At 39.4% G+C, this 27,378-nt stretch overlaps 1 protein-coding gene across 2 annotated transcripts; it reads left to right on the top strand.

Annotated features, from left to right (window-relative positions):
* Positions 1 to 300: 300 nt before the first annotated feature.
* On the top strand, positions 301 to 26,808 carry RIOK3 (RIO kinase 3). Of its 2 annotated transcripts, XM_049770069.1 has the most exons (13): positions 301 to 515; positions 8,478 to 8,590; positions 9,211 to 9,356; positions 9,450 to 9,557; positions 10,193 to 10,302; positions 11,127 to 11,270; positions 12,555 to 12,682; positions 19,682 to 19,879; positions 21,509 to 21,668; positions 22,627 to 22,707; positions 22,801 to 22,890; positions 24,032 to 24,139; positions 25,448 to 26,808. In XM_049770069.1, the coding sequence occupies exons 1-13, from the start codon at positions 453 to 455 to the stop codon at positions 25,553 to 25,555; spliced, it is 1,557 nt and encodes a 518-aa protein (XP_049626026.1). In that variant the 5' UTR covers positions 301 to 452; the 3' UTR covers positions 25,556 to 26,808. The 2 variants fall into 2 exon arrangements, with proteins under 2 accessions (XP_049626026.1, XP_049626025.1); XM_049770068.1 differs by having other exon boundaries at positions 22,627 to 22,890.
* The last annotated feature ends 570 nt before the right edge of the window (positions 26,809 to 27,378 follow it).

Here is a 27,378-nt window from a genome sequence, read left to right as displayed (position 1 = left end):
TTCGAATCCCGGCATCCATATGGTCCCCGAACCTGCCAGGAGTGATTTCTGAGCGTAGATCCCAAAACAAAACAACAAAACAACCACCAAAAATTGGGCCAGAAAGTCACGTTCGATCGGGCGCAGACCTGCTAACACTTGACAGTAAGCCCCAAGACGGAGGGCAAGAGACCGGAAGTACGGTCCTAGGGGCGGGGCTAGGACATTGATTTAAGGCGGGGCCAGGGCCAGGCAGCCAATAGGAAACGACAATCCTCTAGTTAAGGGCGGAAGAGACGCGACCTAGTTCCGGACGCGGCCGGCGCCGCCGCCATCTGTCATCTCCAGCTCCGGCACCAGCAAAGCCTTCGTCCCCCGCCCCGTCCTGCCACCTCTCTCCTCGACGGAGGCCACTTCCCTGCACTGCCATTCCTCTGCCCTCTCCTCTTTGTCGTCGGCTTCCGTCTCCTCCCATGGATCTGGTCGAAGTGTCATCGCCTGAGCCCGGGCCAGCAGCGTCCTGGGGACCCGGCAAGGTGAGAGGCGGCCAATGGGTTGACACTCCTCCTCCTGGGCTTGGGCCTCGTGGCGGGGGGTCCCGGTGAGGTTGACACGCATCTAAAGGACGCCAGGGGTATTTGAGGGGCTCTGGGAGGACATTTGGGGGGGCGATTTGGGGGTCTTGCTTCAACTCCGCCCCTGCTTACTCTTTAACTCCGCATCGTCCATCTCTCAGGGCAGGACTGACGTTTGCGGAGAAGTTGGCAAGGTCTGTTTTGCACAGGCCCAAGTGAGTCAGCCTGGAGTAAGCAGAAAGCTAGAAAGACTGGCAGCTCTGGAAGCTATTTCTTAAAACCTGGTAGTGCTATTTCTTAAAACCTGTCTCCATGAAGGCTGTTTTTGTTTGTTTTTTATTTGCTTGTGTTTTTACCCCAAGCATGGACAGATAAAGCCAGGCACAACAAACACCCTTCCCGAAGACTACTGCTCCCTACGTAGGTTTGGGCCCCCGCTGTGCAAAATGTTCTCTCTCTGTCTCTCTCTGTCTCTCTCTCTGTCTGTCTCTCTCTCTGTCTCTGTCTCTCTGTCTCGCTCTCGCCTCGCTCTTTCTCGCGCTCTCTCTCTCTCTCTCTCTCTCTTCTCTCTTCTCTCTTCTTTCTTCTCTCCTCTCCTCTCTCCTCCTTTTCGTGATTCTCCGATTGAAAGAAGAAGAAAAAAGACTTCCCCCCTCCCCACTTTGTTGAGGGTTTATTTTGGGGAGGCTGTGTGTCTCCGATTAAGGTGGTGAAGGAATCCAATTTTTTTTACAGCTTTTTAATTGTTCTTTACAAGGTAACACAAAACATTTGTTTTACTTGAAGAGGCACCCGTCTGTTTTATTTGCTCTTCCCGGTAGGTACGGACAAAAAAAGAAAAGTTAAATAGATAAAGTAAAAGGATAATAATTTTATAAAAGTTCTCACGTACCTGTAAGGGAGAATTCAGGATATTCCATTGACAAAAGTGGTTGCATCCACATGTTGTGCATTTTTCCAGAAAAGCTTTATTCACAAGGCCAAGATAAGGAATAAAAGGACAAAATCAGTTGATAGATACTAACAAGTCCATGTTTTTTCAGTTAAGCTTCTGTAAAAACTGCTAAATAAGATAAACTGCATTAGAAAGAAGCTACAAATGTTACTTAATCCTCTTTATGTGGGGTGTGGGTGGAAGTGGTAGCCACACCTGGATGAACTCAGGGCTTACTCATGGCTCTGTGCTCAGGGATTACTCCTAGTGAAGCTGACAGGACCTCACAGAGTGCCAGGTATTAAACACTAGTTGAGCACATGCAAAGGATGCTCCTTAACCTCTAGTCTGTCTCTCTGGTTCCTGTATTCTTTCTCTAACCCCTTGGAAGACTGGAATGATTTTGTAAGAGAATGATTTGGAAGAGATAACGCGCTTTGAAAAGGTTTTGAAAAAAAAAAAAAAAGGAAAGTATATTAAACACTAGTGATATCAAAAATGTTTATCAAAACCTCTTTGCATTCTCAAAATTACTAAGGATCCCAAATAACTTGTTTATATTGTTCATATCTATTGATATTTGTTACATCAGGAATTAAAATTAAGTAATTTAAGCATATGCATATACAAGTGCATTTTATATTTTTAAATTCCCGAACAGAAAATTGCATTTTTGATCATTTCTTTCATTTTCTTAAGAGAAGACAACTGGACTTTTGTGTCTTTTTTTATTTCTATATATTGCACTTTGGTTGAACTATCTGAAGAAAATCCAATCTTCTGAGAATCTTAACAGAATGTGACTCAAATAACAGAGCACATGCCATGCACTTTAGGCCCTGGGATTGATACTCATTACTCTACTTTTGCTTATAGCAGAGATGGATAGAAAAGTATAGTGAATGTATGAACATACTGAGAACAAACTGAGTTACTAAAACACACACTTATATTCTGAATGTACTATCTCAGTGATTTTTGGAAACCCACAAAATACACAACATACATTCTAGACATCATTTGACTGCTGTGATCATATCTAATACAGACTTTAGAAAATCCCAGACCCTTGTGAGAATGAGAGGGAGGAAAAGGGAAAGAAGCTTAAGTGGGTTAAATACAAGGAAAGTTTGAAATGCTCATAGCCAAGAAGAAACTACAGAGACATGATAAAATATTAGATGATGATATGTTGAATGGAGGCATCAGGAAGGTTCCAAGAAAATCTGAGTAAGTGTGGGCATTAGTTAACAATGATGTATAAATGTTGATTCATTAATATATATACATACATACATACACACACACACACACACACACACACACACACACACACACACACACATATATATATATATTTTTTTTTTTTTTTTTTTGCTTTTGCTTTTTGGGCCACATCTGGTGATGCTCGGGGCTTACTCCTGGCTATGCACTCAGAAATTGCTCCTGGCTTGGGAGACCATATGGGACACCAGGGGATCGAATTGTGGTCCATCCTAGGTTAGTGTGTGCAAGGCAAACACTCTACCGCTTGCTCCACCACTCCGGCCCTGATTCAGTAATTTTGATTAATGTGCAATACTAATGGGAAACTGGTTATGTGATGTATAGGAACACTGTACTTGCCTTACTTTTTATAAAAACTACCCTAGAAGTGTTTGAGAGTTGGTATAGTAACTTTAAAGCTTAAAAGTAGTAGAAGATTCTGGGACCTGAGAGATAACACAATAGTAGGGCATTTGCCTTGCATGTAGCTGACCCAGAATGGATGGTGGTTTGAATCCCGGCATCCCCTATGGTCCTCCGAGCCAGCCAGGAGCGATTTCTGAGTCCAGAGTCAGGAGTAATCGTTGAGCATTGCCAGGTGTGACCCAAAAACAAACCAAAAAAGTAGTAGAAGATTCATTGTTATACAAACTCAGTACATGGTTTTCATACACCCTTGTCTTCAATGTGAAACTAATTAAAAATCCCAAGAACTGGGCCCGGAGAGATAGCACAGCAGTGTTTGCCTTGCAAGCAGCCGATCCAGGACCAAAGGTGATTGGTTCGAATCCCGGTGTCCCATATGGCCCCCGTGCCTGCCAGGAGCTATTTCTGAGCAGACAGCCAGGAGTAACCCCTGAGTATCACTGGGTATGGCCCAAAAACAAAAACAAAAAAAAAAAAAAAAAGAGAACTGGAATTTTGCTATTGTTCTCTTTTTATATTTATTAGTTTCTAACTTTACTTGATTCTTGCTCCATAATTGCAGTAAAATATTTTCGTGAAAAAAAAGTAGGATGGGAAGTTTGGGAGTATGTTTAGGAATTAGTATAAAAGGTAGAGATGAGACTCTGTTAGTATAAAGACCTCTACAGAGCAGATTTCATTAGTGGCAGTTTCTCAAAGGACAGATAAACAATATGGACCTCAAAGATTTCTCAGTAAATTAAGGAGCTGCTTATGGGTCTGGCAAATGACATGTAAAGCACAGTGCCTGCCTGTCCATTTTGCCTCTTTGAGGAATTGTCAGTTGATACTTGAATACCTTGGTGAGAAAGATGTATCTGCTGCTAATAGTGTCAGAGGTGGGCTAAGGGGCCAATTTCAAGATGAAGAAAAGTGCTTTAGAATAGTAGGATTGTAGGTTTTTTTCTAGAACTGTAGTGGAGGCTTTCTGGAAGTTCTTTGGCATCTATAACTAAGTGAATACCTGATTGCATCTATAATGAAGCCCTGCCCTTGAAGGGGTTCTTATGGTGTGTGTTTATGCAGTATCTCTAAACCATGAACAAATTTTGCACTAACAGTTTTTGCACAGTGATATAAAGCACAAAATAAAAGATCGAATTTTAATATTGATGAATGTCAATATCAATATCAGTAAGTATCCCCTCTTGGAGGAGATGATACTTATTTGAGGATATCTAGAGAAAGCCAACACTGAGAGGAAAGAATGTGTAGAGGCATTAAAGAGTACCATCTTTGACATATAATGGAGTTTAAGCACAGGATAGTTTATATAGGTAAGAGGGGATATTGAGAAGATAGTTTAGGTCAACTTCTCAAGAAGAATTTGGATGTTTTTGTTTGTTTGTTTGTGTGTCTGTCTTTGGGCCATACCTGGCAGGATTCAGGGGTTACTCCTGATTGTACTCAGGTCATTCCCGGCAGGCTCCAGAAACCATATGGAATACTAGGGATTGAACTGGATTGGCCATGTGCAAGGCAAATGCCTTATCCACTGTGCTATCATTCATTCTGGCGGTGCCTGCCTTGCCTGCGCTAGCCTTGGACGGACCGAGGTTCGATCCCCCAGTGTCCCATATGGTCCCCCAAGCCAGGAGCAACTTCTGAGCACATAGCCAGGAGTAACCCCTGAGCGTTACCGGGTGTGGCCCAAAAACCCAAAAAAAAAAAAAAAAAGAATTTGGATTGTAAAAGGCAGTACAACAGTTTACTTCACTTCCCTCTCAGGATTAGGGATGGAGTTTAACAAAAAGCTTAGAAAGTAGCTGCTTAAATCTTATTTTGGGGGGAGGGGTCAAATCTCAGCACTTTTATCTACAGTATTACTCTGAATTAAACCGAATTTGTCTATAACTATAAATAGTAGGGGTGACATTGTGAGTTAATCTATGGAAGTTTTGTTTATTTCCCCAAGTGACTCAAAACAAATATTCAAGTGTTGTGTCATACTATGTTTGTTAGTCATTATAAAATAAAATTGACGTTTATGAATTAGAGGATATAGTCACTTTTCTTTTGGACAAGTGGAATGTGGACTTGAAAACTGATTAGACCAAGTATTCTGGACCAAGAGGCATTATTCTACTTAGAGAATCCAGAAGGAAGTCATCAGAATCATGTAACCAAAAGATGAGCTATATTTTTCAGATTACAGGAAATCACAAAATTACCTTCCTCACAGTTTTCCCCAGGATAGGGCTCAGGTGTTAATAAAATCTGAGTGAGGAACTCGAGGAAGAGGCCTTCTGTTCTCTTCAGGTTTGATGTGTTAAGCAGGGTAATTCAGCAATAGACTTTTGTATGCATTGCTGGAGTCTGAGTATCTCATTAGTCTCAGGGTTTGACTGAGTAAGACTTGATGCTGATTCATGTTAGCATAAATAACTTTTTACTGCCCTTAGATGTTCCATCTAATAACCAAGCAAAGTAGGTTCTTGAACTTCAATTCTTTGATTAAGGGTCAGTTACCCAGTTGACTTTGAGTCATATAAGTACAGGCCAACTGGAGGCCTATTCTGAATAAACTTGATTAAATGGATCCAAAACAGGTATCATTATAAGTTCTGTTCTAATTAGACACTGGTCAGTAAGAAATTAGCTTGGATTATTCTAATGACAGTGGGAAGTTTTTATTAATTAGTTTGATTAGTTGGTTTGGTTTTGAGGACCACACCTGGCAGTGCTCAGGACTTTCTCTTGGTTCTATATTCAGGCATCATTCATGGTGAGACTCGGGATGCTGGAGTTTTGGCCAAGCTGTACTATCACTCCACTCCCATGGGACATTTTTAAGTGATCCCTGCGCAAGGATGGCACACAAATTTGTGAAGCGGTCCATATTCTTTTTCCTGATTTGTCAGAACATTTTTTTTAACAAAACTAAAAAACAAAAACAAAAACAAAAAACAAATCTATAAGTAAACTGAAATAGAACTCAAATAAATCTGGAAACTGAACCAGTCAAATCTGCATTTTAGGAAAACTGTAGTATTGTGGAGAATGGAAAAAAGCAGAACTGGAAGGAAAACATTTAGTTCACCCAGTGTTAGGAGGATAATACTTTGAAGCAGAATTTCAGGATAAAGAGAGCTGGGAAAGATCAGGAGGTTTTGAAATCTCATCTTCAGTATGAATGATTCTAATCACTGTGCTATAAAGTATAATAATCTGCTGCTTCTAAATCAAGCTGTCCCTTGTTTCCAAATTAGGGATTGTGTATGTGTGAGTGTGTTGGGGCAGGCAGGAGATACTACAGATAATTCATTGGCAAAACTGCCTTTCAAGCATGAGGCTGTGAATTTGATCTGCAGCACTGCCAATTCCAACACTAAGACCTCAGTCTTAGCAGCATTGCCATTTGTGGTCACCAGTACCCAAAAAAGTGTGTGAGCCCTGGCACCCCTCTACTGAGTGTGAGCACCATAGCCAAGTGTGTATGATCTTCAGCCTTTCCAACAAGGGAAGGAAGAGGGGAATAATTAAAAAAAAATTTAAGTTTATTTAAAAATTTTCTGAGGTAACCAAGTTTCCAAAAGTATTCCAATATGGATATTCTGTGTTTGCAGTGCTACTTCGCATGCCTCCATGAGAGTCAGTGATTTTGTACCACTGTCCCGAGAGTCTTCTTCCTCCCTTGCCTTGCAGCCGTACCAGGTGGTTCTGTTGACACTGTCTCAGGGTTTGTTTCCACTGGGGACTGTCAGATCTCTTGATTTGTTTCTTTATACTCCACATATGAGTGATATTACCTATCACACTTTTTTTTTTCTGGCTGACTACTTAGCACAATAGTCTCCAATCTCAACCAGGTTGCAGTAAACTATAGGATCTTATCATTTCTTTTAGCTGAGAAAGAAGTACTCTTTTGGGCATTTGTAGCAGTTTCTTTGTCTTCTCATCTGATGTTGGCTCTTGGGTTGTTTCCAGACCTTGGCTATGGTGAATAATACTGCAGTGTGCATGGTATATTTATGGCTTATGGACTAATATTTTAGTGTTCTTGGGGTAAATATCCAGGAGGATAATTTCTAGGTCATTAAAAGTTTTATATTATTAATTTTTTGAGGAGTCTCTACAACATTTTACCATTTTTCATTGAGGCTGAACAAGCAACCAGTAGTGAATGAGACATCCATTTTCACTGCCTCACCACCAATACTGTTAGTTTCCTGTCTGTGACATAGGACATTCTCATTGGTATGAATTCATATCCATTTGTTTGTTTCAAACATGGCAAAGTAAAGTTGTTTGTTTTTTTTTAACTGAATCTCCTTTTCTTTCTTTCTTTTTTTAATAAAGCTTTATTGGTAAAGCTTTATCGAGTGATAAAGCTCTCCAAAAATTAGCGGAGTTCCACAGCACTGAGCTTTAAGTGAATCTTCTTTAATTACAAAATTACTTATAATTGTTTCAGGCTTAAAATGTTCTAACACCAATCCCTTCATAGTCACCACTTCTTCCCCTGCCAGTGTCTCCAGTTTCCCTTCCACCCCCAGCCTGCCTCAATGGTAGGCACTTTATTCTTTTTTACTCCTTTCACCATTCTGTCATTATTGTTTTTGTCTTTTTAATTAGCTAAGTTGAGCCTGCACCACCCAAATAAATAAGTTAATTCCTAGCACCACCAAAATAAATACAATTTAAAAGAAATAAAAACCCAGGTGTTATCCCTGATACCCCAGATGGTTCCCCAAGCACTGCCAGGAATAATTTCTGAGCACAGAGCCAGCCTGAACATTATTGGGTGTGTCCCCCAAACATACAACAAACAACAAAAAAGAAATTACAGGTAGGGAAATTGTGAAAGAAATTCTTAAGTTTTGTGTTTCAAAAGCACTGCAAGAGTGATATCACTGAGGAAAGTCAACTCACTGGCCACTCAATAAGTTTTTCCGTTATTTGCAATAATGTTTCAAAAATTGTTTCAAAAATCTATTTCTCAACTCATGACGTTCAGAGAATCTGTCACTTTTTACTCTAGCTTATCCAAAGATGTCTCAAGAATCTTGAGCCACACTTTTTCATAGGGGGTCTTATAAGACTTGCTTTATGAATTAGAATTAAGTTTCAGTTATAAGTGAACTTTTGCATTGTGCTAGATTTAGTCTAGCACAATTAGAGAATCAACTTGGGAAGTAGAGTTATGAGTAGAAGATTGCTTGGTGAATTTAAAATATAACTTCATTTCCAAGTTTGGATAATACTTTAATATCACAAATTTGAATTTAACTGCTCCCCTTCTTTTTTTTTTTTAATAGTGTCCATGGGCTACCTCTCAAAGTACATCTTGTTCTTTAGCTGATGTAATGAGTGAACAGTTGGCCAAAGAATTGCAATTAGAAGAAGAAACTGCTGCTTTCCCTGAAGTGGAGTAAGTATAATTTATAATGTTACATCTAGCAAATTACTTCTAACAGTTTTGCTGTATGATTGGTGAGTATCATGATAAATGATCAGAAAATGCATTTAGGAAAACTGTGGTAGAAAGTGCGCTGTGCTGAAGACCACTAAGACTTGTCTTGGTCCTGGTCCTGTGACTGGTTTTTAAATATTTCCTGTGTTACCTGTTTCTTTGGGTTTTAATATACAACCGTTGAAGAGGTTAATCTCCTAATTAATAGATAATTGAGTAGAGTATAGTTTTGATCAAATCTTTGTAGTTGATTTTTTTTTTATATCTGTCATTGCTCCTTTGGCCAGATGACAGTTCACACATTCTGAGTTTTTGTGGCTTTCATTAGCTTTTCTTCTCTTGCTCTCTTCCTGTTGGTGCTCTCACAAGGCTGCCATTGCTTAAAAAAAAAAAAAAAAAAAAAAGAAAGAAACACAGCCAGACAAGTGAGGGTGAATGGTTTGGTAAAGTTCTTCTCCATTATTTCCTCAATACAATTTTAAATTTGAACAATGAATAGGAACATCCTACCTTCATAATTGGTAGCATCTGTTCACAAAAGACCGTTATATTAGTTTATACTGCCTTATTTTGAATAGTGTTGCTGAAGGACCATTTATTACTGGAGAAAACAATGACACTTCCAGTGACCTAATGCTGGCTCAGATGCTACAGATGGAATTTGACAGAGAATATGATGCACAGCTTAGGCGTGAAGAAAAAAAATTCAATGGAGATAGCAAAGGTACTATGACCTTATTGTGACTACTCCATTGGGTGGTAGAAAATGCTTTTAGTGTGCTCCTGGGTAAATCTTCAATTATGTTTGCCTTTTAAGTCTCCATTTCCTTTGAAAATTATCGAAAAGTGCATCCTTATGAAGACAGTGATAGCTCTGAAGATGAGGTTGACTGGCAGGATACTCGCGATGATCCCTACAGAGCAGGTATTAATGCTTTTGCTTTCTGAAGTGGTAGGTTGGGGTTTCAGGAAGTGTGAGTTTTTTGGTGAATTTTTGTACTTCATTTAGGAAACTTGTTTGGTAATTTATTGTTAGATCCAATTACTGTTTTTTTTTTTTTTTTTTTGGTTTTTGGGCCACACCCAGTGGTGCTCAGGGGTTACTCCTGGCTGTCTGCTCAGAAATAGCTCCTGGCAGGCACGGGGGACCATATGGGACACCAGGATTCGAACCAATCACCTTTTGATCCTGGATCGGCTGCTTGCAAGGCAAACGCAGCTGTGCTATCTCTCCGGGCCCTCCAATTACTTCTTAATATTAACATTGATTTAGTTGGGGCTGAAGTGGTAGCACAGTGGTAGAGCATTTGCCTTACACACAGCAACCCTTGGACTGGGATCCCAGAGGATTCCATAGGTCCCCAAGCCTGCCAGGAGCAGTTTCTGAGCACAGAGTCAGGAGCACCTGAGTGCTGCCGGGTGTGGCCCCAAAATCAGGAAAATAAAAGAAAAAAACCCATCAACAACATTGATTTAGTAACAATTTAGTCTTTGCTTTTTTATACATATACATATACACACATATATATATCACATTTGATTGGTCTTAATCCCCTCTAGCAAAACCAGTTCCTACACCCAAAAAGGGTTTTATTGGAAAAGGAAAAGACATCACCACAAAACATGATGAAGTAGTATGTGGAAGAAAGAATACAGCCAGAATGGAAAATGTAAGTTACAGAAAGTATTATCTCTGAATTGAATTTTATTGGACTAAGTTAAAATTATTGCTTGGGGCCGGAGCAGTGGCACAAGTGGTAGGGCATTTGCCTTGCACATGGTAACCTAGGATGGACTCAGGTTCGATCCCCTGGCGTCCCATACAGTCCCCCAAGCCAGGAGCAACTTCTGAGCGCATAGCCAGGAGTAACCCCTGAGTGTTACTGGGTGAGGCCCAAAAACAAAACAAACAAACAAACAAACAAACAAAAAACTGGGTCAGGTAGGTAGTGTAGGGGTTAAGGACTGGGGAGATAGTTTAAAGGCTTGTTTGTATGCCAGAGACTTGGGATAAATGTCTGGCAGCACATGGTCCTCCAAATACTCCCAAGTACTGATGAGGGTGATGATCCTCCACCCACAAGCACTGAACCAGGAGTAGCCTCCTGAGTACCCCTGGGTTTGGCCAAAAAGTGAAACAAGTTGTTTTATATGGAAAAATAGCAATTCTATGAAAATTTGATTCATAATAGAGAATATAAAGTATCACAGAATAAAAACATACAGTAGAACACTAATTTGACATACAGTGGTCCTAAAATTAATGTGGTGCTGGGGATTGAAGCTGAGTTGATTTGCATGCAAGGCAAACACTCTACCTGCTATTTCTCCAGACCAAAGTTGCAGTTTCTTACATAGGACTCTCTAGAATCTTTGAGTTCTAATTTCACAACATCTGTTACTGAAACTGTTAGAAGTAAAGGCCCACTGCCCTGGGTTTCTTCTTACTTGCCTCATATAAAAGTAGTCACATGCTGGTTTTTCCTTTTGCCAGTTTGCACCAGGGTTTCAGGTAGGAGATGGAATTGGAATGGATTTAAAGTTGTCAAACCATGTTTTCAATGCTTTAAAACAACATGCCTACTCAGAAGAACGTCGAAGTGCCCGCCTCCATGAGAAAAAAGAACATTCTACTGCTGTAAGCATACTTGAATTTTTTTTTTAATGGAAAGATTTCTATTGGAAAACTTTATGTGGGGAAAAAAAGATAAAAATAGAACTTTGTGGGGCTGGTGTGGTGGCGCTAGAGGTAAGGTGCCTGCCTGGCTTGTGCTAGCCTAGGACGGACCTCGGTTCGATCCCCTGGCATCGTCCCATATGGTCCCCCAAGCCAGGTGTGATTTCTGAGCTCATAGCCAAGAGTAACCCCTGAGCGTCACCGGGTGTGGCTCCAAAACAGAACAAAACAAAAAAATAGAACTTTGTGTTTGATACTTTCTCAAGAGATTGACTTTTCAAGTCAAGATATAAATTAAGTGCAAGTAATTTGGCTTGACTTAGATTTAATGCAGTCATTATTAGTCACTTATCCAAAGCCAGCATTAGTGTCATAGTTAATTTAGACTGTATAATTTAAATTGAATGTAAATGTTTCACTATCTTATTTTGTTTTTCATCTATTTTGCCCCTTATTTCTAAGATTTTAAATGTGATAAATGCTGATAAATTATTGCTGAATTTGTAATTTAATATAATCTACATATTATAGTATAATCTCAGTGTTTACAGTTCAATTTTTCTAATTTGATGGTAGCATCACTTTTCAGGGGAAAAAAATCCCTTAGTACCCACCCCATCCCACTGCAAATCTGTTTTCTTTAATGAAACAAACAAATTACACCAGAGACTGTTACCATGCTCTGCTTTATTCAAGCACCCACATTCTCAAGGTTGGTCTCACCCACTTGGGGAAGGAGAGTTTCATATTAATGAAAAGTCTTATATCTTCAGAATAAATTCATTTTTAGCAGTATTACATCAGGTGAACTGTTTACACTTTGGAGATGAAAAACACAGACTAAGCTGGTGTTTGACTTTGAATGATTCTTTTAGATATTCATGTTCAGAGACATTAGAAGGATTAATTGGGGCTGGCGAGGTGGCGCTAGAGGTAAGGTGTCTGCCTTGCAAGCGCTAGCCAAAGAAGGACTGCGGTTCGATCCCCCGGCATCCCATATGGTCCCCCCAAGCCAGGGGCGATTTCTGAGCACTTAGCCAGGAGTAACCCCTGAGCATCAAACAGGTGTGCCCCCCCCAAAAAAAGAAGTATTAATTATTCTGAGAGCACTCTTTTTTGAAGACCCTATTTTATATGTGTACACATACATATAGGTAAATAATAGAGGCTTAAGGTATAGATTTTGAGATATAATAGAAATACTTCAGAAAGTGGTTTATGGTTAAAGTACTTTATCTTTTACAGGAAAAAGCAGTTGATCCTAAGACACGTTTGCTTTTATATAAAATGATCAATTCTGGAATGTTGGAAACAATCACCGGCTGTATTAGTACAGGAAAGGAATCTGTTGTCTTTCATGCATATGGAGGGAGGTAAATAAAATATACCATAAGTTCCACAAAGGTCTAACCCTCTTTTTCCATAATTAGTGAACATATACAAAATTAGAGTTAATGTTGCATGTTAAACAGATTAATTTTGGGGCTGGATAGATAGCATGGAGGTAAGGTGTTTTGCATGCAGAAGGTCAGTGGTTTGAATCCTGGCATCCCATATGGTCCTCTGAGCCTGCAGGAGCGATTTCTGAGCATAGAGCCAGGAGTAACCCCTGAGCTGTGCTGGGTGTGAACCCCCCCCCAAAAAAAAAGATTAATTTTATTTATGGTGTGTGTGTGTGTGTGTTGAGAGAGCAAATACAGGGCCTCACATTGTAAGGCAAGTACTCTACTGCTAAGTTACAGCCCTGACTCCAGTGGAATCATTTTAAAATATTGTATAGGGGGACCGGGCGGTGGCGCTAGAGGTAATGTGCCTGCCTTGCCTGCGCTAGCCTTGGACGGACCGCGGTTCGATCCCCCGGTGTCCCATACAGTCCCCCAAGCCAGGAGGGACTTCTGAGCGCATAGCCAGGAGTAACCCCTGAGCGTCACAGGGTGTGGCCCAAAAACCAAATAAATAAATAAATAAATAAATAAATAAAATATTGTATAGGGACTGAAGAAATAGAGCTCAGTGGGGTGAGGTGCCAGCTCTGTACACAAGAGAACTGGGTTCATTCCTGTCACTGCACAGTCCCCAAAGATGGAGCTAGGAGTAGCCCTGAACACCATCATATATAACCCTAACCCCCATCCCCACCTCCACCAAATAAATAACATGCTATAAAAAGAAGAGATAAGTAAGTACTTATAAAAAATATACAGCCATAATAATCCTGTCACCTGGGTAACCATTAATAATTTTGTGTAATGTTCCTCTGCATCTATTTCTTTTCACATCTTTGCAGTTATATTATATCTTACAGGCAGCTATAAATAGAAAAATGTGAACTGGGCTTTATTCCAAAATCCATGGTATTTCCTCTATGACCCTTTTGGTGTCAGACTAAAGGGGCATTTTTAGATATTTCATCTAAACATGAAGCATGAGGCAGATTTTTTTAATAATAATTTTTTTTGACCAAAATGGATTACAAATCCTTCACAGTAATATTTTAGGTACATAGTGACATTGAATCAGGGGCATTCTCACCACCAATGTTGTCCTCCCTTTACCCCTGTTCTCAGCAGGCATCCCATATCCCCCTCCTTTACCCTCTGGGCTGCTAGTATAAGTGGTCCCCTCTGTGTCTAGCTTGTTGTAGATTGGGTATCGATTCTGTTGCCATTGGCTTTGGATTTAGTGTTTAAGTCTCACCATTTTTTGTTTCTAATTAATGTTCATACAACTGTTTGGTTTTGATACCCTCCATTATTTTCACCTCAGTTTGTGAGGTGGAACAAGATGGTTCAAATTATGTGGTTCTGTTTGAAGGAAAGAAAAAAAATAAAAGGGGGAAAATAAAACAAGCAAAAAACGAGTCCTTCTAGAGGCTATAAATATCAATTTAAGAGAAGAAAGGAAAAAAGGAAGAAAAACATAACAATACAAAAAAGAAAATCAAACAAAAAACCTGAAAAGCACTACAGCAATAAAGACAACAACCATACAATAAACAGTCTGAAATAAAAACAAAATAAAGCATAAAGAAAAAAGAAAGAAAAGAAAAAAAAGAAAAACAAACCAAACAAACAGAAAACAACAACAAAACCCCCTAAATTGATTTGTTCTTCCTATTTATTTATTTATTTATTTATTTATTTATTTATTTATTTATTTATTTATTTTTTGCATAGGCACAGTAAATACTGGGGAGATTAGAAAGGGAATTATTTCTCTTGGCCTAAGAGATACAGAGTTTCTCCACCTTTGTAGTATACTGCCATGGGAATAACGTGAGGCAAATTTTTTTAAATGTTTATCTTTCTCTCTTTTAAAAATGTAATGTATTCCCTGCTTTATTTTAGTCACAGTGCTTGCTCACACTTGTGTGAGCCAGAGATTTCACTCCTTTGCCAGGGAGCCCCAGTGCAATGTTGCTGGGGTAGTCCCCTGTGCTTGGGGAGTACCAAGGATTAATCTGGCAAGGCTTCAGACTGTCTTTGCCACTCATCTATCCTATTCCCCCAGTTCAGTTGATTTATTATTTTAATACCAGCTTTACATTATGCTCACCTTATTTAAGGAAGCATTTTATAAAGATCTTAAACCATTTTGGTCTTTCCCACTGCATTTTTGCCAGTGGACTAGGTGAGTAGTGTCTGAGGCAGGTTGGAAGAGAGCTCAGTGGGCTGGAGGACATACTTTGTAAGGAGGCAATTCTTGGCACCACACGGCCCCAAAGTCATTGCTGGCAGTGACCCCTGAGCATTGATAGTTGCCTCCTAAACACAGAAGAAGAAAAACTTTTCTGGAGAAAAGAGACTTTTGTGGGGACACTTGCCTATATAATCAGTCCTCAGAGGAGCTGGGACTCTTGGTGATACCGGGCTGCTCTGTTTGGGCCTCATGGTTCAGTGCTCAGGCTAAATAGTGCTGGGGAGGACCTAGGCAGATATATGTTCCTGACCTATGAGCTGTCTACTCAACCCGAGAAGCATTTAAGAAATGTGGAATTTGTTTAAACAACATGTTTAAGCCTGGAATATGAACTCTGGTTGCATATTATTAAATGCAGTGGCTGGAGAGATAGAACAGCGGGTAGAGTATTTATTTGCCTTGTACACATCTAACTCAAATTCAGTCCATAGTATCCCATATGGTCCCCTGAGCTTCGCCAGGAGTGGTCCCAAGAATCACCAGAGGTGACAAATAAATAAGTTTTTTTTTTAAATAACAACCTGCAAAGTCATTGCCACCTCATCTGTTTTTCACTTAATGTCATTTAAAAGTTAAAATACTAAATTAATTGCAACAGTTACTCTAGTTCTTTGGGTTTCTAATTTTTGTGGGTTGTTTTTTGGGGTTTTGGGGGGGGGAGGGTTTTGGTTTTGGTTTTTGCTTTTGGGGTCACACCCGGCAGCGCTCCGGGGTTACTCCTGGCTCTATGCTCAGAAATTACTCCTGGCAGGCTCAGGGGACCATATGGGATGCTGGGATTTGAACTACCATCCTACATGCAAGGCAAATGCCCTACCTCCATGCTATCTCTCCAGCCCCAGAGTCTCTCTTAATGAACCATACACATAAAGACAAAATGTAAGAGATTAAAATTAATGTTAGGATAAAAGGATTCAACATTTTTCAAGCTACATGATAATAGAGCAAGTTACAAAACCGGTTTCTAAAACTGATCTTCATAGGGCTTTTGTAGGAATAAATGTGATCATATTCGATAAAATCTGGTATAAACTATCATAATAAACCTTTATATTTTTGCTTTTATATATATATATATATTTTTTTTAATTTTGGTTTTTGGGCCACACCCAGCGGTGCTCAGGGGTTACTCCTGGCTGTCTGCTCAGAAATAGCTCCTGGCAGGCACGGGGGACCATATGGGACACCGGGATTCGAACCAACCACCTTAGGTCCTGGATCGGCTGCTTGCAAGGCAAACACTGCTGTGCTATCTCTCCAGGCCCATATTTTTCTTTTTTAATTTTTTTTTTTTTTTTTTTTTTGGTTTTTGGGCCACACCCAGCGGTGCTCAGGGGTTACTCCTGGCTGTCTGCTCAGAAATAGCTCCTGGCAGGCACGGGGGACCATATGGGACACCGGGATTCGAACCAACCACCTTAGGTCCTGGATCGGCTGCTTGCAAGGCAAACACTGCTGTGCTATCTCTCCAGGCCCATATTTTTCTTTTTTAATTTTTTTTTTTTTTTTTTTTGGTTTTTGGGCCACACCCAGCGGTGCTCAGGGGTTACTCCTGGCTGTCTGCTCAGAAATAGCTCCTGGCAGGCACAGGGGACCATATGGGACACTGGGATTCGAACCAACCACCTTAGGTCCTGGATCGGCTGCTTGCAAGGCAAACACTGCTGTGCTATCTCTCCAGGCCCATATTTTTCTTTTTTAATTTTTTTTTTTTTTTTTTTTTTTTTGGTGTTTGGGCCACACCCAGCGGTGCTCAGGGGTTACTCCTGGCTGTCTGCTCAGAAATAGCTCCTGGCAGGCACGGGGGACCATATGGGACACCGGGATTCGAACTAACCACCTTTGGTCCTGAATCAGCTGCTTGCAAGGCAAACGCTGCTGTGCTATTTCTCCGGGCCCCAAAGAATATTTGTTTTGTTTTGTTTTTTTGGTTTTTGGATCACATCCGGCCGCGCTCAGGGATTACTCCTGGCTCTATACTCAGAAATCACTCCTGGCAGGCTCAGGGGATTCGAACCACTGACCTTCTGCATTCAAGGCAAACGCTTACCTCCATGCTATTTCTCAGGCCCCATATTTTTCTTAATTTATGCTTTATTGCCCCTTTTCCCAATTTCCATTGGGGATTTCCTGAGACCAGGCAAATATAACTCAATGATACTAATTACTAATTACTGCTAGCTTATCCCACTTATGAATTTTGTCACACCATAGATTGCCATTTGTAACAGTTTTTGTCTAGTTGTCCAAAAGTTCTTATGCATATATTCCTTTAGTTTTTTTGGGGGGGGGGGATTGTATGTCTTTTGGGGGGGCGGTCACACCTGGCAGCGCTCAGGGATTCCTCCTGGCTCTATGCTCAGAAGTTGCTCCTGGCAGACTTGGGGGACCATATGGGATGCCAGGATTCAAACCACTGTCCTTCTACATGCAAGGCAAACAAAAACGCCCTACCTCCATGCTGTTTCTCCACCCCAAATATTGCTTTAGTTTTTATAAGAATTTGTACTATATGCAGAATATTAGCTTCTTATATAATCCATCTTAGCTTTTTTTTGTTTGGGGGGGCCTTTCCTGGTAGTGCTCAGAGCTTCTTCCTGGCCCTGCCTGCTCAGGAGACTATATATGGTACCAGGAATTAAAGCAGGATTGTGTAGGTCAAGTGCCTACACACTCTGACCCCTACTTCTTTCTACAGTACTAGTCTCTACCATGCCATTTTTATAGCAGTACAGTTTTATTATGTGAAGTGCAGGAGTATTCTTGTACTTATTTTACTTTTGCAAATATATATTTAAGTTGAGTTTATTGAACTTCTGGGGCAAGGACTATTTGCACCTTCCCTTGCTTTTTGTGAATGAGTTGATGATCTCAGTGACTAGAGTACCAAAATTTGTTACTATATCCCTCTGCTGGCAAACCATATTTCTTTATTTCTCATTTACTCAACATTTAATTTTTGTTGTTGTTGTTTTGTTTAGTTTTTGGATCACACTCTGTCAAAATTTAATTTTATAGGTTTTTGTTGTTGTTGTTGTTTTGGTTTTTGGGCCACACCAGGTGACGCTGAGGAGTTAGTCCTGGCTATGTGCTCAGAAATCACTCTCGGTTAGGTGGATCATATGGGACACCAGGGATTGAACCAGGTTCGTCCTGGATTGGCCACGTGCAAGGCAAACGGCCTACTGCTGTGCTATCGCTCTGGCCCAAAATTTAGTTTTATAGTTTTTAATTTAATTAATTTTTTTCTTGTTGGAGACAGGGAACCAAATTCAAGTCCTCACACAAGCTTATACCACTGAACTATGTCACTAACCTTTATTCATTGAAAGTGTAAAATATTTTTCCTATGTATATCACACCAAAGACCCCAAAGCACAAACTTATGTTAATTTTTAATTGTAAGCCAAACAATTTTCTCTACATCTAGTGAAATCCCAGAACATTCTAAATGTCTGTAAATGTTACCAAATTATCTGTGCTAAGTTTATCTCTTTTTTTGTTTGTTTTTTGCCCGGGCTAGTGGGAAGACAGGGAGGTTTTAGACCACACCCACAGCACTCTATCCTATGATGCTCTAGTGACCATGTATGACAGTGCATGACAGGGTATAGAACCCTGGGTTCCTCTATGCAGAGCATGTGCTCCAGTCCTTTGCACTACCTGCCTGGCTCAGGTTAACCTATTTATACTACCATCAGCATTATTTAAGAGACTGCTTCCATTATCCTCATCAATGCTTGGCATTATCAAATATGAAGGATTAAAAGTAACATTTTAATATATGGATAATTATTTAATTGCAATTCGGGTTGCACAATTTTTTTGTTGCAAATGTATTCACCAGAGCTCAGTGGACTGGGCACTCATCTGGCCATCTCACCCCAGCAGGACAATGCTCAGGCCTAGGGATGCAGCCCTGCTGGGTCATGGTGCTTGAGGGCTACCAGGGATATGCCCACCAGGTTTTGACAACCACCAGGGCCACACCTGGCAGTTCTTGACGATGGCAGTCACTCAGTGCCAGCGATTACTCTCAGGCCTCACATATACCAGGCATGTCTCTCTTCCACTTAAGCTATCATTTTTAGCCTCTGTATACTTCTTGAAGTTGTGTATCTTGCCATTATTCCACAAGCTGATTGCATGGTCATTAAGTGAAGAGTGCTTTCTAGATTATTGAAAGCTGGTTGACAAAAAAAGGCAAAAAATAAAGAATGGAATCATGCTTAGGAAACAGCCCTCTCATTCCACGGAGTACTTACTACCTTTTTTCTTACTTTCTGTTTTCTTACATAAAATTTCTTTTGAATCTGAAAATAAAAAAACATACCTAAAGTTTTATTAAGATCCAAACCTATGAAGCCTTAACAAAAAGTGTTGGGCTGAAGTGATATTACATCAGGTAGGGCATTTGCCTTTCACACACCAACCTAGGTTTGATTCCTGGCATCCCATATTGTCCCCCAGGTACATGCCGGAGTGATTCCTGGGTGCAGAGCCAAAAGTAACCCCTGAGCACTACCCCATATGGCCCCAAAACAAAAACAAATAATAAAATAATGGTGTTAATATTGTCAGAGAAAATAGATCAACTTTTGGGTCATAGAATTTTTATTTTGGAATTTTTTGTGCCCTGACTTCTCTTGACTCTTATTTTTCCTTCTTCTTAGCATGGAGGATGACAAGGAAGATAATAAAGTAATACCTACAGAATGTGCCATCAAGGTTTTTAAAACAACTCTTAATGAATTTAAGAATCGTGACAAATATATTAAAGATGACTTCAGGTTTAAAGATCGCTTCAGTAAACTAAATCCACGTAAGATCATCCGCATGTGGGCAGAAAAAGAAATGCACAATCTTACAAGGTAAAGAAAATCATTAATAGTGGAAGTCATGTTGAGTCATCACCTTTATGTATCAGTTCTCTTAGCCAGGCAAGAAAATCCATGCTTTACTTCAAACTCACTTATGGTCATTACAAAAGGCCTTATAATTTAATGAGTAATTTAATTAATTTAATGAGGCCTTGTATTTAATGAGGATTTCTATAAGAAAGCATACTTATATTGGGATATAGTGATAGTACAACAGGTAGGGTGCTTGCCTGCCTTACAGGCAGCTGGCCCATTTTTAATTCCACATGGTCCTCCCACACCCACAGGATCTTGAGTGCAGTGTCAGAAAACCCCTGAGAACTGCTGCCTTCCTTCCCGATAAAATGCATATAATTTGAATTCTCACTTTTAAGATAAAAAGGCCATTTTATTTTTCATTTTAGTCAAGTTGGTAAATTAATTTTATGCCTGAGATATTTTGCTCTAATGTAATTCGGGTTGCACATTTTTTTGTTGCAAATGTATTCGCCAGAGTTCAGTGGACTGGGCACTCATCTGGCCATCTCAGCCCAGCAGGACAATGTTCAGGCCTAGGGATGCAGCCCTGCTGGGCCATTGTGCTTGTGTTATCTTCCAGTTTCCAGTTGAGTTTTTTATAAGTAATTTTATTTTGGTTTCAAAAAGTGTTACATCCAATGTTTGCTAATTTGGTTGAGGTGGGTAGAGAGTTTTACCAAACTGCATTTAGCTTTCATTTGTTAGATTTGCTTTTTAATCCTCTAAGCAGATGTTATTTTTTAATCCAAGAGTTGTAATTTTTTATTAATAATTGAGTTATTTTTATCTTGATATTTTAAAAACTTAATTTGAAGACCAAGACGTGACTCAAGTAGTAAAACCTATGCCTTGGGGCTGGTGAGGTGGCGCTAGAGATAAGTTGTCTGCCTTGTAAGCGCTAGTCAAGGGAAAGACCACAGTTCGATCCCCTGGCATCCCTTATGGTCTCCCCAAGCCAGGGGCAATTTCTGAGCACTTAGCCATGAGTAACTCCTGAGCATCAAATGGGTGTGGCTGAAAAAAAAACAAACAAACTATGCCTTGCTTGTTTAAAGCTCTAGGTTTGAGGTCTAGAGCTGAATGCCCTCTCAGACCCAGCTTTGCACTTCTGAGGGCCTTTTCTGTTAAAAAAAAAAGTCGAGGGTGCAAGTTATTTTTTTTTCTGGAGACGTTTATTTTAAAAAATTATTATGAAAACTTACTAGTTGAAAAAATCTTAGTAGGACTGCATTGTGAAATTATTTTCTTATATATATGTATAAATATATAGGTATCTACCCTTCATTCAGTCATTTCTTTACTGAGAACTCATCCCCCTCCTTTCTGAAAATTATTCAGATGCTTCCCAGGCCTTTATTATAACATTGATCATTAAAGTCCTTCATGATGTGGAGTCTGAGTCTCTATAGTCTCATTTATCAGCTCCTCCCTCACTGTGATCTTTGCCAGACTGTGGGCTCCATTAGACGGAGACTCTCTTACTGGCTCTATGTTCCCACATCTCCGAAGTACAGAGGCTAGCTTATCGCAGGCCATTAATAGATATATTGGTTGAGTAAATTAAATACTCTGACCTTAAAATTCTTAATCATTTCATTATAGAATGCAGAGAGCTGGAATTCCTTGTCCAACAGTGGTATTGCTCAAGAAACACATTTTAGTTATGTCTTTTATTGGCCATGATCAAGTTCCAGCCCCTAAATTAAAAGAAGTAAAGCTCAGTAGTGAAGAAATGACAGATGCCTACTATCAAACAGTTCATGTAAGTTGTCTTTCAAAGCAGTCACACACTGATGTCAATATTTGATAGACATTTTCTCTGAACTTTAAAAAAAAAACACTTGGGGCCGGAGAGATGGCATGGAGGTAAGGCATTTACCTTTCATGCAGAAGGTCATCTGTTCGAATCCCGGCGTCCCATATGGTCCCCCGTGCCTGCCAGGAGCAGTTTCTGAGCACAGAGCCAGGAAAAACCCCTGAGCACAGCCGGGTGTGACCCAAAAACCGCAAAAAAAAAAAAAAAACACTTAATAAGTACTATTTTAAGTTAATACTACAAATACAAATTGTTTTAGGTACATAACTGGGTTCCTGGAGTAACTTTAGAAAAATCATTAGCTGAAGGAACACATGATTTTGAATCATGAGTTCATTAATCACAAAACTTTATTAAATAAAATTGGATGCATGGGCTAGAGAGATAGTACAGTGGGCAGTACTTTCATGCAGCTTACCTTGCTTCAATCCTCAGCATCCCATATGGTCCCTGAGCCTGCTTCTAAGTGCAAAGCCAGGAGTAAATTGGGTATGATTCCCCACTACCCCAAATGGAAAAACTAATTTCCAAATGTAAATAATTATGAATAAGAGCTTTATGATGTTCATTAAATAATTCATTCTTTTCTATTCACTGTACATGTTTTTAAAATCTCAACATATTTGAAAATATATGCTTTATTTTTTTTGACAGCAAGCAAATTTTCAAGATGAATTTTTCTAACTATAAAAATAATTTCTAATGTGCTTTGAATTTACATACCCTCTGTTCTCTCACTATTCCCCTCTCCTTAAAAAAAATAGCCCAATGCGAGGTGCACAGAGGAAGCAAGTATTTAGCCTACTTCTGCTTTTTCAGGAAAAGATTGATTGATACTGACATTTCAGTTGTGTGGGTCAATTAGAATTGTTCTCTCCTAAGTGTATACTTTGTCTCTTTACAGTTGATGCAGCAGTTATATAATGAGTGCACACTAGTACATGCTGACCTCAGTGAGTATAACATGCTGTGGCATGCAGGGAAGGTGAGGAACATTTTTTTGTTACTGTTTGGATTAAATGACTTGATGCCCATCACTGGGTGTAAAGAAGTGACTGTATGTTCTGTCTGTATACAGGTTTGGTTGATTGATGTCAGTCAGTCTGTAGAACCAACCCATCCTCATGGCCTGGAGTTCTTGTTTCGTGACTGTAGAAATGTCTCGCAGGTAGGCATGTGAATTAATAGGCCCTCTTTTTCTATCTATTACAAATTGAAATATTTTTAAGTGCACATGTATTCCTCTAGCCCATGCACATGCTGCAGAGCACATGTGTCCCATAGCTCCCCACTTGAGATGTGTACTTCATACTTTTCTATTTTAACTCTGGGACATTTATCAGGGCTTTCTCTACCTTTGGAGAAACCTTTTCTCTCCTTTGAGCATGTTACACTCTCTTTCTCTTCCTCCCCTTTCTTAAAATCGCTGATTAAAACCTGTTTTTACTTCAAAAAATAAATAAAAGAAATGTTGGGGCCAGAGCAATAGCACAGCAGGGGTAGGGCATTTGCCTTGCATGTGGCTGACCTGGGTTTGATCTCCAGCATCCCATATGATCCCCTGAGCCTTTGAGGAATGATTTCTGAGCACAGAATCAGGAGTAACCCGAGTGCCACCAGGCGTGACCAAAAAACAAAGGCAAAAAATAAATAAAAATACAAATAACAAAATTAAATTAAAAAATATTTTTAAGGGCCGGAGAGATAGCATGGAGGTAAGGCATTTGCCTCACATGCAGAAGGTTGGTAGTTTGAATCCTGGTGTCCCATATGGTCCCGAGCCTGCCAGGAGTGATCTCTGAACATAGAGCCAGGAGGAACTCCTGAGCGCTGCCGGGTGTCACCCAAAAACCAAAAAAAAGAAAAAAAAAAATTTTATATTTCTCCTAAGATAAATTATTATATTCTTAGAAATTTGAAGAAGTACTTGGCTACTGGCTGCTGTCAACATAAAGATACAGAGATTCAATGGTCAGATTGTGCTTTTATCTAGTTTTTTATGTCATGCCTCATACTTAGGTGATTCAATTTAAAATAAGTTTATTTATTGCTAAAATCAAGTTGATATTTAAAACCTGCAAAGAGCTTCAAGAGAAGCTAGCATATGGTAAGCCTGCATGCTTCAGCTTTGTTATTGGCATTAAAAGGGGAGAGAATACATTGACATAGTTATTGGCATGAAAAGGAGAGATGTTACCCAAAAAGCATAAAATAAAATGTGGAAGCAATTTAGTGGTGTCTTAAATGGATGTTATTCTGCCTTCAGTTTCTGAGGAGAACCTCATGAATTGGTGTTGTTTCTTGACTAGTTTTTCCAGAAAGGAGGAGTAAAGGAAGCCCTGAATGAACGAGAGCTCTTCAATGCAGTTTCAGGCCTAAACATCTCTGCAGATAATGAAGCTGATTTCTTGGCTGAGGTGAGTGTGCTGTGGCCATCTTCACGTTGCTGCTAATGGAGAACCATTAGAGAGAGTAGGTATCCACTCAAGAAAAAAATTAGTTTGAGATTGTCTGGAGATATTTTTGTCCTTTCCAGGCTTAGATCCTTGAGTATTCATGTAGCAAAACAGCTTCTAATGAGATCACACTTTGGTTTAACATGGACAAGTAAAACATATGTTGCATACTCTGATTTCTCTTATATACAGAAGTTGACAAACACTGAGTGATACAAAAAGCATCTATATCTAGTTCCTGCTTTTAAGTAAACAAGAAAGTTAGATGTGGCCATTCTTAGAGATTTCAGTCCTTACAATTGTAATTTATAGAACCATTAAAAGAAACTACCAAGGGGGCCAGAGAGATAGCACAGCAGTAGGGCGTTTGCCTTAGATGCAGAAGGATGGTGGTTCGAATCTTGGCATCCCATATGGTCCCCCGGGCCTGCCAGGAGCGATTTCTGAGCATAGAGCCAGGAGTAAACCCTGAGCACTGACAGGTGTGACCCAAAAACCAAAAGAAAAAGAAAAGAAACTACCAAAACTGGAGAGAGAGTACAGGGAGAAGTTAAGGTGCTTGTGTTGCATGTGGCTAACCCTGCTTCTATTCCCAATATCACATGGTCCCCTAAGTAATGATTAAAGACGTCAGAAGGACTTGGATTTGATCAAGCAATACTAGAGCCTAAGGCCAGAAGAGAATTAATAGGAAAATGGTAAATTTAACCTGCAGTTGTTCATTAATATGTATTACTGGTATTGAATAAACGTTGGGCTTCTCTCTTTCCTGTGCCAGGTAGTAAAGACATACCTGATAATCTCCCACTTGATAAAGGCACTAAAAGTTGGTTCCGGTGATACAGTTAAGCACAAAACATATACATACATACATACATACATATATATAACCAAGGAGATAACTCAAATGGCTGGAATGAATGTTTTGCATACAGTAGTCTTAGGTTTGATCCCCAGAGCATCAAGGAGGTGCCACCGGCACTACCATCTATGACCCAACCCCCACCCCCTCAAAAAGAAAGAAAGAGAAAAAGGGAAAACTAAAAATATAGAGGCTTGGTTTGTGTTTCTATGTGCATAAAGTATATGCCTACTTGTGTGACATCCTGAGTTTGGTCCTTCATTCTGCCCCTTGGTTTGCCTTCCCACACCTGTCCCCCGCCCCCCCCCCAAAAAAAAAGGAGTTAAAAGTACTGACTCAAGCTAAAGCATGGCTGCATGGTTTCTGTGAAATAGGGTTTTGACAGATGAATTTGTGATATTTTGTAGATTGAAGCTTTGGAGAAAATGAATGAAGATCATGTTCAGAAGAACGGGAGGAAAGCTGCTTCATTTCTGAAAGACGATGTTGGTCCACCATGTCTAGATAAAGAATAGTAACGATACCCATTGCTTTCAGTGTTTACACAGCGACGATTGTCAGCTGCCAATGGCAAATGAAGTTATGGGTGACTTGAAATACCAAACATGAAGAGTGTACAATGGTGCTTCTGTGCTTTTCCCCTTGTAACTCATAAGCCAGATGTGTGGGAATTTTAGCTCAGCACTGAGAGAATAAAATGTCACTACCTCTCATCTGACCAACAGGATATTCTTTAACAACAAGCATTCTAGCTGAAATAGAGGTGATTTTGTAGGATATATGGCCAAAAAGTCTGCTGGAAATTTTTAAAACTTAGACAACGCTTTTAAATCTAGGAGGAAAAGAGAGATGTTTACAAGGGAGGTTTTTATTACAACCTTTTTGCTATTTCTCCTCCCTGTTTTGCCTTGCAGCTTCCCCAAATGTTTTATTGGTCTAAATAAAATTAACACATCTCAATTCTTTTTCCAGACCATGGACCATGATTCTAAAGAAAACTTATTCTTTGAGTAGATACCGTAAATTAAATTATGTGAGCTGGAGAGATGACACAGGGTTTCGGTACTTGCCTTGCATATGGCTGACATTAGTTTGATTCCTGGCACCTCAAGGTCCCCTAACCACTGCCTGGAGTAGACAGCAGAATGCTTTTTATTGGCTCACAAGGACTGTAAGTGTTGCTTTCAGATTCATAATTAAGAAAGGGCATCATAGGTCTCTAAAAGGGATAAACATGTAAGAGCTGCTTAACTATCCAATTTTTACACTTTGACTTTCAGTTTTTCTTCACTTAGGTGAAATGATTGGAATGTAACTTGTGGTGAGGCTGTTCTGTTTTACAATGAAAATATAAATTATCGAGATAGACAGAAAATAAGATTTAACCATGTTTGATATATTTTAATGAATTCAGTGAAAAAAGTTGTTTACTTTTATTTACATTATTATAGTTACTGATTCAGAGATATGTAGCAAGCGATTTAAAGGTATTAAGTAGTCAAGTGATGAAAAACGTAAAAGCTAACTCAGGAACTAAATTTACCACCAGATTTGAACTATGCGGCTTCAGTTTAATCATTTTAAATATTGTATGGCACATTTTAAAGCTAGATTGTACTGCAAGAGTGCACTGGTTCTGTTCTGACTGAAGGTTATTAATGGCAACATAATTCTCTTATAACTGTAGTCAGTTTGGAACCAGTAAAGACCCCAAATTTTCTGTCTGGTAATATAAAATAAAAATCTAAACATCTTTTGCACTTGAAAACTTCTCTTTAACATTATTTTAAGGCACCAAATTCTTTCTAATAATTTTTTAATTTTGTTTTTGTTGTGTAACTGCATTTCAGAAAGGTGTGACTTTTGACTAGAGACTTATTACATTTCTGAAATGTTTACTACTCAAAAATATGTAGGTGACTGGTGATTTTTAACTTTATGGATATTTGATATCTTAAAAACTATTAACCATTTAAAACATTTGTTTCATTTTCTGGCATTCTCTGATTAAAAATACAGTAAAACTTTGCTGTGTGGCATTCTTAGAATGTGCTGTGTATTTTTAAGACATAAAAAATGAAGAGATCATTTTAGATTTGGCGTGTGTGTGTGTGTGTGTGTGTGTGTGTGTGTGTGTGTGTGTGTGTGTGCGTGCGTGCGTGCGCACATGTTTTCTTCCTATTTATGTCTGGTTCCAAGTGACCCCTTTATGTATGAAAATAAGAAGTCCCTCAAATTCTTATCACTTCAATTTCACTTTTACCTATTTTATAATACAGTAGGTTTTCCCATCTTATAGTGAGAGTAAATACTCAACACAGTGATAACTAAAAAAACC

Source organism: Suncus etruscus, chromosome 3 (genome assembly GCF_024139225.1).
Source record: "Suncus etruscus isolate mSunEtr1 chromosome 3, mSunEtr1.pri.cur, whole genome shotgun sequence".
NCBI classification, from domain to species: domain Eukaryota; kingdom Metazoa; phylum Chordata; class Mammalia; order Eulipotyphla; family Soricidae; genus Suncus; species Suncus etruscus.
This window is presented reverse-complemented; position numbering and strand designations above follow the sequence as displayed.

Coding starts and splice junctions, on each gene's coding strand:
- RIOK3 (XM_049770068.1), top strand. CDS start 453: ATGGATCTGGTCGAAGTGTCATCGCCTGAGCCCGGGCCAGCAGCGTCC. Junction 11,271..12,554: donor AAAAAGAACATTCTACTGCT/GTAAGCATACTT, acceptor TATCTTTTACAG/GAAAAAGCAGTTGATCCTAA. Junction 21,669..22,626: donor CCTACTATCAAACAGTTCAT/GTAAGTTGTCTT, acceptor GTCTCTTTACAG/TTGATGCAGCAGTTATATAA.